This window comes from Canis aureus, chromosome 10 (assembly GCF_053574225.1).
Source record: "Canis aureus isolate CA01 chromosome 10, VMU_Caureus_v.1.0, whole genome shotgun sequence".
Taxonomy (NCBI): Eukaryota; Metazoa; Chordata; class Mammalia; order Carnivora; family Canidae; genus Canis; species Canis aureus.
In genome coordinates this window covers 18575175-18588192 of record NC_135620.1, presented here as the reverse complement: position 1 = coordinate 18588192, position 13018 = coordinate 18575175, and the positions used below count along the sequence as shown (strand labels likewise).

Here is a 13018-nt window from a genome sequence, read left to right as displayed (position 1 = left end):
TCCCTCTGCCTATGTCTCTGCCTCTCTCTGTGTGTCTCTCATGAATAAATAAATAAAATCTTTAAAAAATACATAAAGTGCTAGTTTTTAAAAGGATTAATCCTTAGCTTCTTAAAATTTGGTACTCTAGGATGACTTAAGACTGAAATTTCCCCAAAAATGCATAGTTCATTGACTCTCCTTTTTTTATTATGATTTAAAACACTATTGTAAAAAAATTTAAAAATAAAACATTGTTGTAATTTTGGCCAGCACTATACTGGATAGAGATGCTACAATAACCAAAACTCAAGTGCTGTTCTTTGCATCCATTCTAAAGGGCTATTCTAGACTGCTATTTACTGACAACTTTGTTTCTGCTTTTCATGACTTTCTTATCTTTTGTCTCTACCACATGCTGGGTACTTGTAGATCCACCTCTGCCATGTTTTTTTCCCCTTCTAATTTACTTTGGTTCTGGAACCAAAGCACCATATTCGTTATAACTATGTATAATCATACAGTCCGTAAGTGTAGGTATAGTGAACTCTCTTACATGAAAGCCTTTATTTTTATTTATTTTTTTGCTTTGTTTAATTAAGAGATCAGCCTTTTTTCAGGTCAGCAAACTTTCCAAATACTTGGGATGGAAACAGGTGAGACAGTTTAGAAACTTCTCCAAGCCTACAAATTTACATATTATTATTTCTAGAAATGTACAGATAAGTCAATGCTGTGAGTAATTTATCATAAAGCTTCATTTCTAAAATAGAGAGCCTGACTGTTTCTGTCTGAAACCATTAGGTTCTATAAAAGAGAGGTATGGGGCATTTGGCTGGCTCAGTCACTTAAGCATCCAACTCTTGATTTCAACTCAGGTTGTGATCTCAGGGTCATGCAATCCAAGCACCACCTCAGGTTCCCCACCCAGCATGGAGTCTGCTTGTTCCTCTCCCTCATCCCACTCACTCACACTCGTGCTCTAATAAATAAATAAAATTTAAAAAGAGAGAAAGAGAGAGAGGTAGTACCTAAGTCCAAGTATTCCAATGAACTTTTCAAGATTCATACTTATCCCTTAGTACTAATGTATGATTTCCCTACAGGATTTTAATAGGCCACTGAATAAACAACATACATACTTGTCCTAATACCTCACATGTGAGCCTTCCATTAAGGTGCCCAGGTTTAAAAACAGTCATCTATCACTTACTGGCTATGAGAGGGGCAAGTTGCTATCAGCCTCTGAATTGCCTATCTATAATTTACCTGGTTTGGAAGGTTCTTGTGCCGAGACTATTGAAGCTCCTGAAACATGGCAGATACCCAATCATTGGCAACCTAATGCAATTCAGTGTACAGTTATTGAAGGGTTAAAGCCAGGGCTCCCATAGTTACCACTTATCTATATGAGGGTATTCCAAAGTTGAGTATCACCCCATTAAAAAAATAACAAATGTACTACTGTTGTAGGCATAATCAAAGTTTAAGTAAGACTCTCAACATATTCTGGGACACTGGTTCTCCAACCTGGCTCTCTGGTAATCACCAGAAAAGCTTTCTAAAAACTACATATATTCTTTGGGAGAGAAGAGTCTGTAATTTTTCTCCAGGTGATTCTTTAAGAAATTTGGAAATCACTGGCCATAAGAAAACAATAGAGAGAGAGAGACTAGTTTCAAAAAGATTCAGTCTCCCCAAGTATTAGTTGTGTGATTTTAGGAAACCACAACCTTGTCAAATCAGACTGCTACTCTAGGACCTTCTTAAAACCTACTTCCTCCAAAGATAGATCTGAAGACCAAATATAAAATATATAAGCTAAGAGTGCCTTGGAAACTTTAATACTTTTTACAGCATTAAGAAATTCTTCATAGTCTTTCCAATTAAAGACTCAGATTTCCATTCTCAGATGGAAACAGGCACATTCCACCGATTCAACAAACACTTAATGGATTGACTAATAAGTCTAAACACCGTTATGTGAGGAATGATCCTATGCAAAATTACAAGAAAATTTGACTTTAATAATTTTAAACTAGTGATGATGATTTAATGTGGAAGAAAGGAAGAAAGAAAAGGTTGGAATGAAGGAAGTAAAAAACATACCCTTAAATATCACTTCCCATCACAGCTCTAATTTTTCTGCAATGATAATGTTCCAGGGATGCCTGGGTGGCCCAGTGGTTGAGCATCTGCCTTCAGCTCAGGGCGTGATCCCGGGGTCCTAGGATTGAGTGGTATATCAGGCTTCCCCCAGGGAGTATGCTTCTTCCTTTGCCTACGTTTCTGTCTCTCCCTCTGTGTATCTCATGAATAAATAAACAAAATCTTTAAAAAAAAAAAAAAAAAAAAGTTCCAGCTCTCCAGTGGTCCAATATGATAGCCATCAGTCTCACATGGGTATCTGAGCACTTAAAATGTGGCTCTAGTAAGTAACTGAAAATCGGAATTTTTAACTTAAAGTTTCACAGCCACATGACTACTAGTTACAGTATCATAAAGCCCAGCTGAGAACATTTAAATATATAGGTCTTTTGGGAGATATGTATGGATAGGGAAAGGCAGAGGAAACAAACAAAAACTCAGTAAGATTCTACTTCTAACAAACTTTCTTAGGGGCACCTGGCTGGCTTAGTGGGTAAAGCATGGGACTCTTGATCTGGAGGTTATAAGTTCGAGCCCCATGTTGGGTGCAGAGATTACTGAAAAATAAAATCTTAAAAAAAAAAAAAAAAAAAAAAAGAGGCTTTCTTATGTAATTGTTAAGATTTTCTGACTAGAAAATGATACATTCATGCAATAAAACTGAGGATTCCATGTTTTCTACATTATCTTCAAAGAACTAAAAAAACAACTATCATGGGTATTTTAAAAAAGAAAACAATAAAAAAAAATAAGAACTTATACAGTATTAAACTACAGGATACTGGAATCACCAGCTGAATTACAATATTTGCTCCAAGTTCCAACCCTGGCTCAGGCAGTTACAAGTGCTACAATTTTGGACATGTTAGTAAGCTTTTCTGCTTCTCAAACTCCAAATGTGCCTATCAGGGTAATCTACCTGTCAAATGTCCGTTAGAGATTCTAAATAACAAACATAAGGTTTATCTTTAGCAGTCCATTAATTTACAAAGAATGAGTTCTATTATTAAAAATGTATTGATTGAAGGTCTGCTAGTTTTCTATCCTCTAGCTAGGACAAACCACTTTTTCCCTGAGAGCCCTTATTTCAGTTAATAATAGTCTATTTATTAATGTGGTTTTTTGAGTTGGCTTGAGTTGACCTCAAGGTCCATGAGAAGCAGACTATATCTGTGGCTACTTATCATTATCTGTCCTTAGTACCCTGTTATATACAGGGTGATTAAGCCAAGGGGTAATATATTAAGTCTGTTTTTAAAATATTCTGGGCACAATAGTGATGGGAGGGCACGGTGAATACAGGGAACCCAGTTAGAAGGCTACAGAGGGAATGTTATAATTTGGTTTAGGATGGCAGTAGTGAAGATGAAAAAAATACTTAGGAAACAAAGGTGATAGAACTTGGTGATAAAGTGGATGTGGAAGAAAGAGAGAAAGTGTCAAGGATAACTCCTATACTTCTCACCTGTGTACCACAATGACTAGTGGTACCATCCATGCAGACATAGGGCACACTGGAAAAGACAGCCTGGGCTGTTTTGGAAGAGGAGGGAGAAAATCCTAAGTTTGTGAGTACAGGATGTCTTTAAGATAAGAAACAAAAACCCCAGCAGTCACTGGATGTTCTGAACTCAGTAATGGGATGTGGGTAGGACACAAAATTTTGGGATTCACTAGCCTATAGATCATACAGCATAGGAAGACAAAAAGGAAGACAGAAGAAGGAGAAAAGGCAGAATCCAGCCTTGAGGATGGCTAATTTAGAGATGAAGTAGACCCCTGAGACACTGGACTGAAAGAACTAGAAAGTTAAAAGACAAAATGGTGTTATAGGAGCCAAAGAAGTGAAAAGAAGACCTCAACAGAAAATCAAATTCTGCTTGGAAGGTTGAATGCTGATGGGGGTTTGGGACTAACTAATAGTTTTCTGGACTTGATAACAGGGTGGAGGTTACTGCTAACTTTAACAAGAACTATTTAAGTAAAATGATGGTGTAGAAGGTCAGGGTCCTCATGGGTCCTTTAAATCTCCCCTGGAAAAAAATCAAAAGCTCCAAAATGACTCATATGCTGAGAAGTCATTGTTGAAGGAACTAATTCACCAACAACCTAAGAACCATACCAGATGTTTCTATGATTCTTAACCTAGATGAATATCTAATTAGTAATGTTCAGGAAAATTTAAAGCAAGGAAACTTTAGAGCCCAAGGGCACCACAAATCACCTGCCAGAATTAGCTTCTGCAGAGAGACAACATTCCACTAAGCTATTTTTTGCTTTTCAGATTTTCCTTATCTCTAATTAGAAATCTCCTAGTTCTCTATCACTAGTAAGTTTCTCATAACAGGTTTTAAAAAGCACTGATACAAATTCTAGTAAAAAATCAAAGGATAAAGTAGCCAGTGGCAGATAACAGCTTCCATATTTTAAATGAGAAACTACTAATACCCTTTTTTAAGATATAGAGTTGAGAGAGAGAGAGCATGCGCACATGCACAAGCAAGGGGAGGGGGCAGAAGAGGAAAAGAGAGAGAATCTCAAGCAGACTCTTGCTAAGCACAGAGCCCGCTGTGGAGTTCGATCTCATAACACTAAGACCATGAGTTGCACCAAAATCAAGAGCTGGATGCTTAACTGAGCCATCCTAGGCACCCAACACTGATATATTTTTAACTTTAGTATTTTAAGTTGTTTTCCTTGTTGTGCATCCCTCACTCTTTCACCTTGTGGAATTGGCTCGTTGCCCACCCTTTTGTAACTTTTGAAAAACTACTGGTTTTCATGGCTTTCCCTAAAATTGAAGAATAAAAGCACATTTTTATGCTATAATGAAGACCTACTTTCTTAAATACTATTATTTCATAAACCAGTGGCCGCCATTTTATTATGTTTGCCCTACTGCAGAACTAATTTTTAGAATAAAACCCAACTCTTGAGTTCACCTCCAAAACCTGCTCTTCCCAGTCTTTGCCATCTCCATAAACATCAACTCTAGTCTATAGAGCAGAGAAACTCTGGCATTAATCTTTCTGTACACCCCTCATCCAAAATATCAACAAATTCTAACAATTTTACTTTTAAACATACCCAGCATCTTAACACCTCTCATCATATCAAACACTGTTACCTCAGGTTTGTTCCTCACTTTTGCTCTGACCTCCACTCCTATCACTCTCCCTCTTGTTCCTCCAATCTTACCAGCCTCCTTGTTTCTCAGTCATGCCCAGCACACTTCCACCCCAGGGTCCTGATGTTCCTCATTCACTGCCTGAACTGCTCTTTTCTCCCTCATTCCCTTCTTGCATCTGCTCGTGCATCAAAGGGGCCTTCTCTCACTACCCTTATACAGCACAACACAAGCCATCACTATCTACCCACCTTTAATTTTCTTCACAGTAGTTACTTCTGACCTATTTGCCCACTGACACCTACCACCAGAATGAAAGCTCCATGACTTAGCTGTGTTCATGGCTGTATCTCCAGCACTTAAAACAGTTCTTTTGCTGGTGCTCATTAGGGCTTTGTCAAGTAACTAAACCCATATTCATTTCACCTCAGCATGGAACCTAAAGGATTAGTACTTTGGACTTTCCAAACATTCAAATAAAACATGTAATTAAAATTATTTAAAACAGGACTCCTGGCTGGCTCAGCGGCTGAGTGTCTGCCTTTGACTCAGGTCATTATCCCAGAGTTCTGGGATCGAGTGCCACATTGGGCTTCCTGCAGGAAGCCTGCTTCTCCCTCCACCTATGTGTCTCTCATGAATAAATAAACAAAATCTTAAAAAAAAAATAATTCTTATATTTAAAAAATAAAAATTATTTAAAACAAACACACTCAACACATAAGTACCAAGAGACACTGTTCTAGTTTCATAGGAATGGGAATGTGAGTATGGGAATACAAATATACATAGAGAAGACATCATTATGAGAGGAGGTACAGTTCTGTCACATTTTAAATCCCAAAGTTTATCTTTCCTTCTACCCAGGCAGTCAATTGGTATATAGCAGGGTAACTACATACAGTATTATGGATAAACCAGAGTTCACCTCAGGTAGCATGGTTTTGTTTAGCAGGGTGAAGCCCCTGCCAAAAGTGCGGAATCTTTCAAGTTTGACTTTGCCATGTGTAAATATTTCTTATCAGGGTCCCACCTTATTCGGTGCTAGAACTCCTCTACTCTACCCCCCTTCCCAAGATGTGACCCATTCTTTCCTTCAGGAACCTTCAAGGACCCAAGTTATGTAATAAAGTCATTATAGTGGGTGGAATTTCTTGTCCAAGAATCAGCAGAGTCCAGAGAAGCAGCTACATAAGTTAGTGGAAATAACACTGTTTAAAGTTTTATTTAAAGTCTTAAGAAGGAAGAACTGCCTACCCTGATACATCCAAAGAACAAATGTTTATTAAGTACCTATTGTATGTATGGAGATAAATGAGACACAGGCTTAGATTCTATGAAAGGGACAGTCGTTTTCATCAATAACCACACTATCACAAGCATTCCTCCTTATTTCTCTCAGTTACATCATCATTCCACTTTCATGAAGTCAGGACAGCGGGGTAATGTTGGTAATCCCCAGCATGTCCCCCTCAACATCCCTGCCATCTCAGGGCAGGTTCAGGCAACAGGTAGGAAGATGAAGAGATAATAAGAAAAAGAAGCTACTATGTCCTTGACGTTAGAGTCAGAAAACTCTGGGTGTGATTTCCAGTTGTACCACTTTCTATGAGTGGCATTAAGCAATTTCTTCAGCTTCTATGAACCCATTTTATCATGAGTAAAATATGTGAAAGACCTGTTTCTTAGGAATTGTATGAAAAATGAATAAGTTCAGTAAGACATAAAAGATACTGAATATAGTTCCTCCCTCTTTTTATTAACGAGAAAGGCTCTAATGGAGAGGCCATATGCAAAGGCAACATACCATCAGCAAAAGGGTCCCAAGCCTTGACTACAGGACAACTGTGCAAATGTAATTCTACATTTAAAACTGTTTTAATAATGCTTTAAATCCTGTAGAAGCAATTATGGATTGTCTACCACTCATATTTTCCACATTTGATAATCATGCTTCCCATCATACATGTTCAAATTGCTCAGCAAATACTAATTTGTTTGACCTCCACTTTTAAATTTCTCTTTGTAGGGGCAAGAATCAGTACTTTGGACTTATTTTTTGAAAAAAAAATTTTTCAAAAATTTCTGCCATCAGCCCTGAGGAGTTCCTGCCTTCTTTAAAACTCCTCTCTCAGCTTCCCTGACACTGCTATCCTAGCTCTTTCTCACCAGCCTAGCAGATCCTTCTCGCTTTCCTTTGCGAGTGTCTCCTCAACCTTTAACAAACCTTTACACATTCACTATGCCTAATCTCAGATCCTATTTCTTTTCTGTTATTTACCCACTCTTCCTAAGTCGTCTCAAGTCCATGACTTCGGACTCTCCCTATCTCTCTATACATGCACACACACACATTTCTATGTGTTAGATGCACACATGTATATATACACATACATGCATATACCCATGTGTGTACATATACATAGAGATATACATGCACACATTTATGTAGATATAACATGTATCCTGGCCTCCTCCCTCAAAATGACTGACTCTTGGACTAAGATGTCTTATAAACTACTACTCAAGCACAATTCCTTCTTTCCCTTCTCAAATCTAGTCCTCCTCTTGTGTTTGCCATCTCAATGGCAGCAACATCTGTTCAGTTGCTCAAGTCCAAAACCTGGGAACCAGCTCCTCTTTCACTCCCACATCCAACCCACCTGCATGCGGTTCATTCTGCCACCAACTCTTATTATCCGTAACTGAGTAATAGCTTGGGTCTCCCGGCTTCCATTGTTGCTCCTGCCAATCCACTCTTTATCCAACAGCCAAAGATGTTAAAACAAAACAGATCATGTTGCTACCTCATGAAAAATCCTTCAACAACTTGCCACTACATTTATAATAAAATCCCCTGGCCTCCTTATAGTTCTTTGGACATATTACTGTCTCCCCTCACTACATCCTCATACACTGTTTCTCTGGCCTGGAATGCTATTCTGCCCTTTCATTAATTCATTCTTTAGCTTTCAGCTTCAATGCCACATTTCTCGAAGAAGGCCTCCCCAAGCCCAATTACAAAGAGGTCCCGTGATATCCTTATTAGTATTAGTATCCTATACTTTTCTCATAGGACTAAAAGTAAAGTTTGTAACTATATTATTATTTGTGCAACTATTTGGTTAAGGTATATCTAGACAAAGTCAGCATGTTTTGCTAACCACTCCATCATCTCACAGCAACAGCCAGGTGGCCAACACTTCAGAAACTCCTTTCTCCAATAAATATTTGATAAATGGAAAACTCATGAGTCCTGGCTCTACAATGGCTGCATAACACAGCAAGACGCACCATGGAAGTGCACTATTCTACTTCATTTGGATTTTCAGGGAAAAAACTTTAGTTTTTCACAGTGGTGGGCAAAGAAAGGAATTCAAGTAGAAGAAAGGCTATGTAGCCCTTTCCCCTAACATGTTTCTAGAGTGCTTGTCTTTTACTTCTTTTGCTCTTTGATAGAACCTAGCACAGAGTCAGATCCAGTTAAGGTGGATATTGAAGCACTTAGTGATCAAAATAGACCATGGAACATCAATCAAGTGTTAGAATTAAGTGTTACAAATTCCTAAATATTATGATTCACTGAGGGCTAGAAACATTAGAATAGGTTAAAGTAAATTTAGATCGAGTGAGGAACAATTTTGGGGGATCAAGTAAAACCATGCTATAACCTTCTCTGCCCTCCTTCAACAGCAGTATGTCTCTATACTCAGATTGGTACTCCTTATGTTTCTTCAGTCCATTTGCTAAACTCTAAACAATTCTATGCTTTTTCACTGACTATACTGGACTTGAGTGGCAGAAAGTGTAAAAAAAAAAAAACTACACAGAATTCACTATACCACCTGTTGCATAAATGGAGCTATGATGGTAACATTTTATATACTATATTCATCATGCAGGAATTAAAAGAATTTATTTATTTATTTTAATATTTAAATTATTTTTAATTTTTATTTATTTATGATAGTCACAGAGAGAGAGAGAGAGGCAGAGACACAGGCAGAGGGCGAAGCAGGCTCCATGCACCGGGAGCCTGATGTGGGATTCGATCCCGGGTCTCCAGGATCGCGCCCTGGGCCAAAGGCAGGCGCCAAACCACTGCGCCACCCAGGGATCCCTTAAGAGAATTTAAAATTTGAAATCCTAGAGTTGATGCGCTACCTGAAAGACCAACATAGATCAAAATAATAACGATACAAGCCATTATACTCTAGGCACTAAACATGGGTCTTGATGTCCCCCCCCCCTTTTTTTTTTCCTAATCTTCAAAATAACTCTGAAAGCTGAGGAAGAGGAGTCTCATAGGTTGGGTAGTTGCTTCAACTATACAGCTAACAATACAAGGTTCTTTTTAAGAGACTGTAAACTGATCAAAAATGCCCAAACAAAAAAAAAAAAAACCTCTCAAGTTTTGGAGAACCTGGAAGTGCTTTGTTGTTCAAACTTGAAGTACTTTGTTGTTGAGAGAATTTAAAATAAAAACTTTCCTAGGATGTTTACAAGTTCAAGATATTTAACATCCTTCAATTTAAAAACCCTTTTTAAAACTTATGGGTAAATATAGACTAACTACTTAACTACTCAGCTTTGGTGCAATCTGAAATACGGCTTTATGATGTTTTTAATAATATATATGCTATATACTGGAAGGGAAATTACCAGCTATACATCTACTTTACAGAGGCTTAGAATTTGGCAAGGATAAAAATAATAAATTTGAAAGAAACTAGAGGAGGACAAATAAGTGTTTTAAAAATTGTCTTCTGATATGACAAAATACCATCATGGAGTAACAGGAGTAGTATTATCCAAAACTGAATGTCAGGCTTTTAAAGAATCAGCAAGCTGCAAGAATTGGGACCTCTGTAATTATTTCAAATCGTATGAATGTTACATTATCAAACACTAGGACAAATACAGTCTCGAATGAAACGACTGTATGAGAGCAAATAATCACCTACAAAGAAATTGCCTATGTTCTGTATTTAAACTTTTCCACACTGTGATCATCATCCTATGTGGTACCAACTCTTTCCATTCACAAAATTTCATCAGCGTAGTCACTTAGACACTTGTTAAAGTAGTCCCAACTCCTAAAAGTTAAATATTAATCAAGTTTCAGAAGCACTGAAGTTATCTCAAAACAATGATTTTATACCCTGATGAAATAAAAAGATGATGTGGCCATAAAAAAATAGAATCGTATAAATCAATAGACTTTTGGGGATGGTTTTCTGTTCACAAATATAACTACTTATGCAAGACCCTAGAAGGTCTTTCTGGACATTCTCCACACACGCAAAACAGTAACAAAACCCCCACGATTCCCTTACTTCTCTTTCTCACCTTGTACCTTTCTCCTCACCCTATTTTGCACTTTGCCCACCCTCCCAACTTTTTATATAGTCCTCTCAAAAGAAGTTTACGTAATAAAACACAGATTTATGCCATGATCAGGAACATCATCACATCCCAAGATTTGTTTGATCCTTTGCATATTCAAGATGGCAGGAATTGAGCTTTAATAATCCACAGACCACAAACACACCCTGTTAAGATCTTCCTTTCAAACACTACGGTTCCCACTCTCGGGACCCCTAACGGGTGCACGCACATAAGCCATACGACACAACCCCTAAAAAGGGCACAGGCGGTGGGGGCCCTCCACTGTCTTCCCCAGAGAGTAAATCCTCACCGAAACCATCCGCACACACCCTTCCCGGGCCCACCAGCACAACTGTCATTCGGAGGAGGGATGGCTGATGGCTAAGCGTGGGTGAGAAAGCAAGCATACACGAGGGACGCACGCAAGTGGACGGTGGAGGCTGTTCAACCCGGTCCCTCTCCGGTCCCCTAACCGGCTCAGCCCGCTGCAAACTTCTAAGAGGTTAAGTTACATTCCTCCGCGATTCCAGCCTTGACAGCTGCCTGCAGAGATGCCCACGAGCCGTGCACGTCCGTTCCCGCCACCTCACTCACCCGTGGCGAGGCGGCGGCCACATCCCGCGGTCAGCGAGGACCAGAGGTTGGGGATGAGGCAGGGCTGGCGCGAGAGGGCTGCGGGGAAAGGGCTGGGAGCGCTCACCTTCTCCAGCTCGTCGTGGAGCTCGGCCAGGCTGGGCCGGAGCAGCTTCTCGCCCAGCTGCGCTGCGGTGTGCCGGTAGTGATCGATCCTGGGCACGGCGTCCATGGTGTTGTGGCCAAAGGTGCGCAGGTAGTAGGTGTTGGTGTGGGTATCGTAGTAGTAGTGCTGGTGGTGCCCGCTGCCGCCGCCGCTGCCGCCGCCGCCGCCCGAGTGCAGGCTGCTGCCCTCGCTCAGCACCGTGTCCCCGCCGTTCTGGAAGCTCACGTTGGGCCCGTCGCCCGCGACCCCCGCCGCGTCCGACAGGCTCTCGTCGGCAGAAGAGGAGGCGGCCGGGTCCACGAAGTTCACGCGGAAGCGGCCCTTGGCTTCCTCGCTGCCCTTGCCCGGCCCGCTCTCGCCGCTAGCTTTCCCGTCCGCCGGGGTCTCCCTGCCCCCGGCCCCGGCCCCGGCCCCGGCCCCCGCCCCGGCCCCGGCCCCGGCCGCCGCGGCCGCCGCAGCCCGCCCGGCATTCTCGGAAACGAGGTCCACCTGGAAGCGGCTCTGGCTCGGCGTGGGGCCCAGCGGTCTGCCCAGTCCGTCCCCGGCCGCCGCCGCGCCCTCCCCGCGGACCCCGCCGCCGCCCCGGCTCCCGGCCGCAGCATCCTCCGACCCCGAGGGCACGGCCGTGCCGGGCAGCTCCACGCCGGCGCCGGCGCCCGCGCCCGCGGCCCCCGCGGCAGCCGGCGGCGTCTCCCCGACCCCAGCCAGCCTCGGGGCGCCGGAGGAGGGCGCCGTGGGCCCGGGTTCCATCGCCGCCCGCCCGCGGCGGACTCGGAGAGCCCCGCGGCGCCGCGGGCTGCACGCCCTCCGCGCCCCCCGCCGGCGGTGCCCGCGGCCGCAACGCCCGGTGACGGTGACGGTGACGGTGACGGAGCCGCCCGCCGCTGCGCCGCCGCTAGCCCGACCCGCACGAACGCCGCCGGCAGCCGAGTCGGCGCGCGAGTGCAGGGGGCGCGGGGCGGGCCGCGCCGTTTAAAGCCTCGGCGGGGCCGCGGCGGCGGCGGCGGCGGCTCGGGCGGCAGCACGCGGGAGGCGGGGTCGGCGGCTCCTCCGCCCCTCGGCCCGCCCCCCCGCGGTCCCGCAGTGTCGCGCGGCGGGCGCTGCCCCGGCGCCCCGGCCCTCCCGGGCTTCTGCCGGAGCCCACGCGAGAGCGGCCTGCGCGAGGACCGCGTCGGTCCGGGCAGCGCGGGCAGCGCCGGCAGCGCGAGCAGGGAGCAGGGAGCAGGGAGCAGGGAGCAGGCGCGGCGGCGCGCCGCCTCAGCGCCGTCGCCGGGATCTCCGCGCCGCTACCTCCTCTTCCGTCGCCTTCCTCCCACCCCTCCACCTCCTTCCCCCGCCTCCTCTGCGGCGAAGAGGAGAAGGCCCCCGGCCGCCTCCCTCTCTCCCCGCCCCTGGGGCTGCACGTCAATGGGCCGACAGCCCGGGCCTCGTCAGAGCAGGCGGACGGCGGACGGCGGACGGCGCCCGGCCCGGCGGGCGAACGCGCGGGCGGGCGCCCGATGCTCCCGCGGCAGTGGCTGCCACAGCGGAGGCACCAGGAGCTCGCTCGCTCGCTCTCTCCAATCCTCTCTCTTTCTTTAAAAAAAAAAAAAAAAATTTTTTTTTTTTTTTTAAGTTCTGAGCTCGCAGTACTGGGG

General features: G+C 43.7%; 1 protein-coding gene across 2 annotated transcripts in view; it reads right to left on the bottom strand.

Moving 5' to 3' along the window:
• Nucleotides 1-12146, bottom strand: part of SLC12A2 (solute carrier family 12 member 2) — a 112654-nt gene extending 100508 nt beyond the window's left edge. For both annotated transcript variants that reach the window (XM_077911526.1, XM_077911527.1), the window contains exon 1: nt 11343-12146. In XM_077911526.1, coding sequence (XP_077767652.1) covers nt 11343-12131 — 789 coding nt within the window. In that variant the 5' untranslated portion in view covers nt 12132-12146. The remainder of the gene's footprint in view (nt 1-11342) is intronic.
• Nucleotides 12147-13018: the final 872 nt, after the last annotated feature.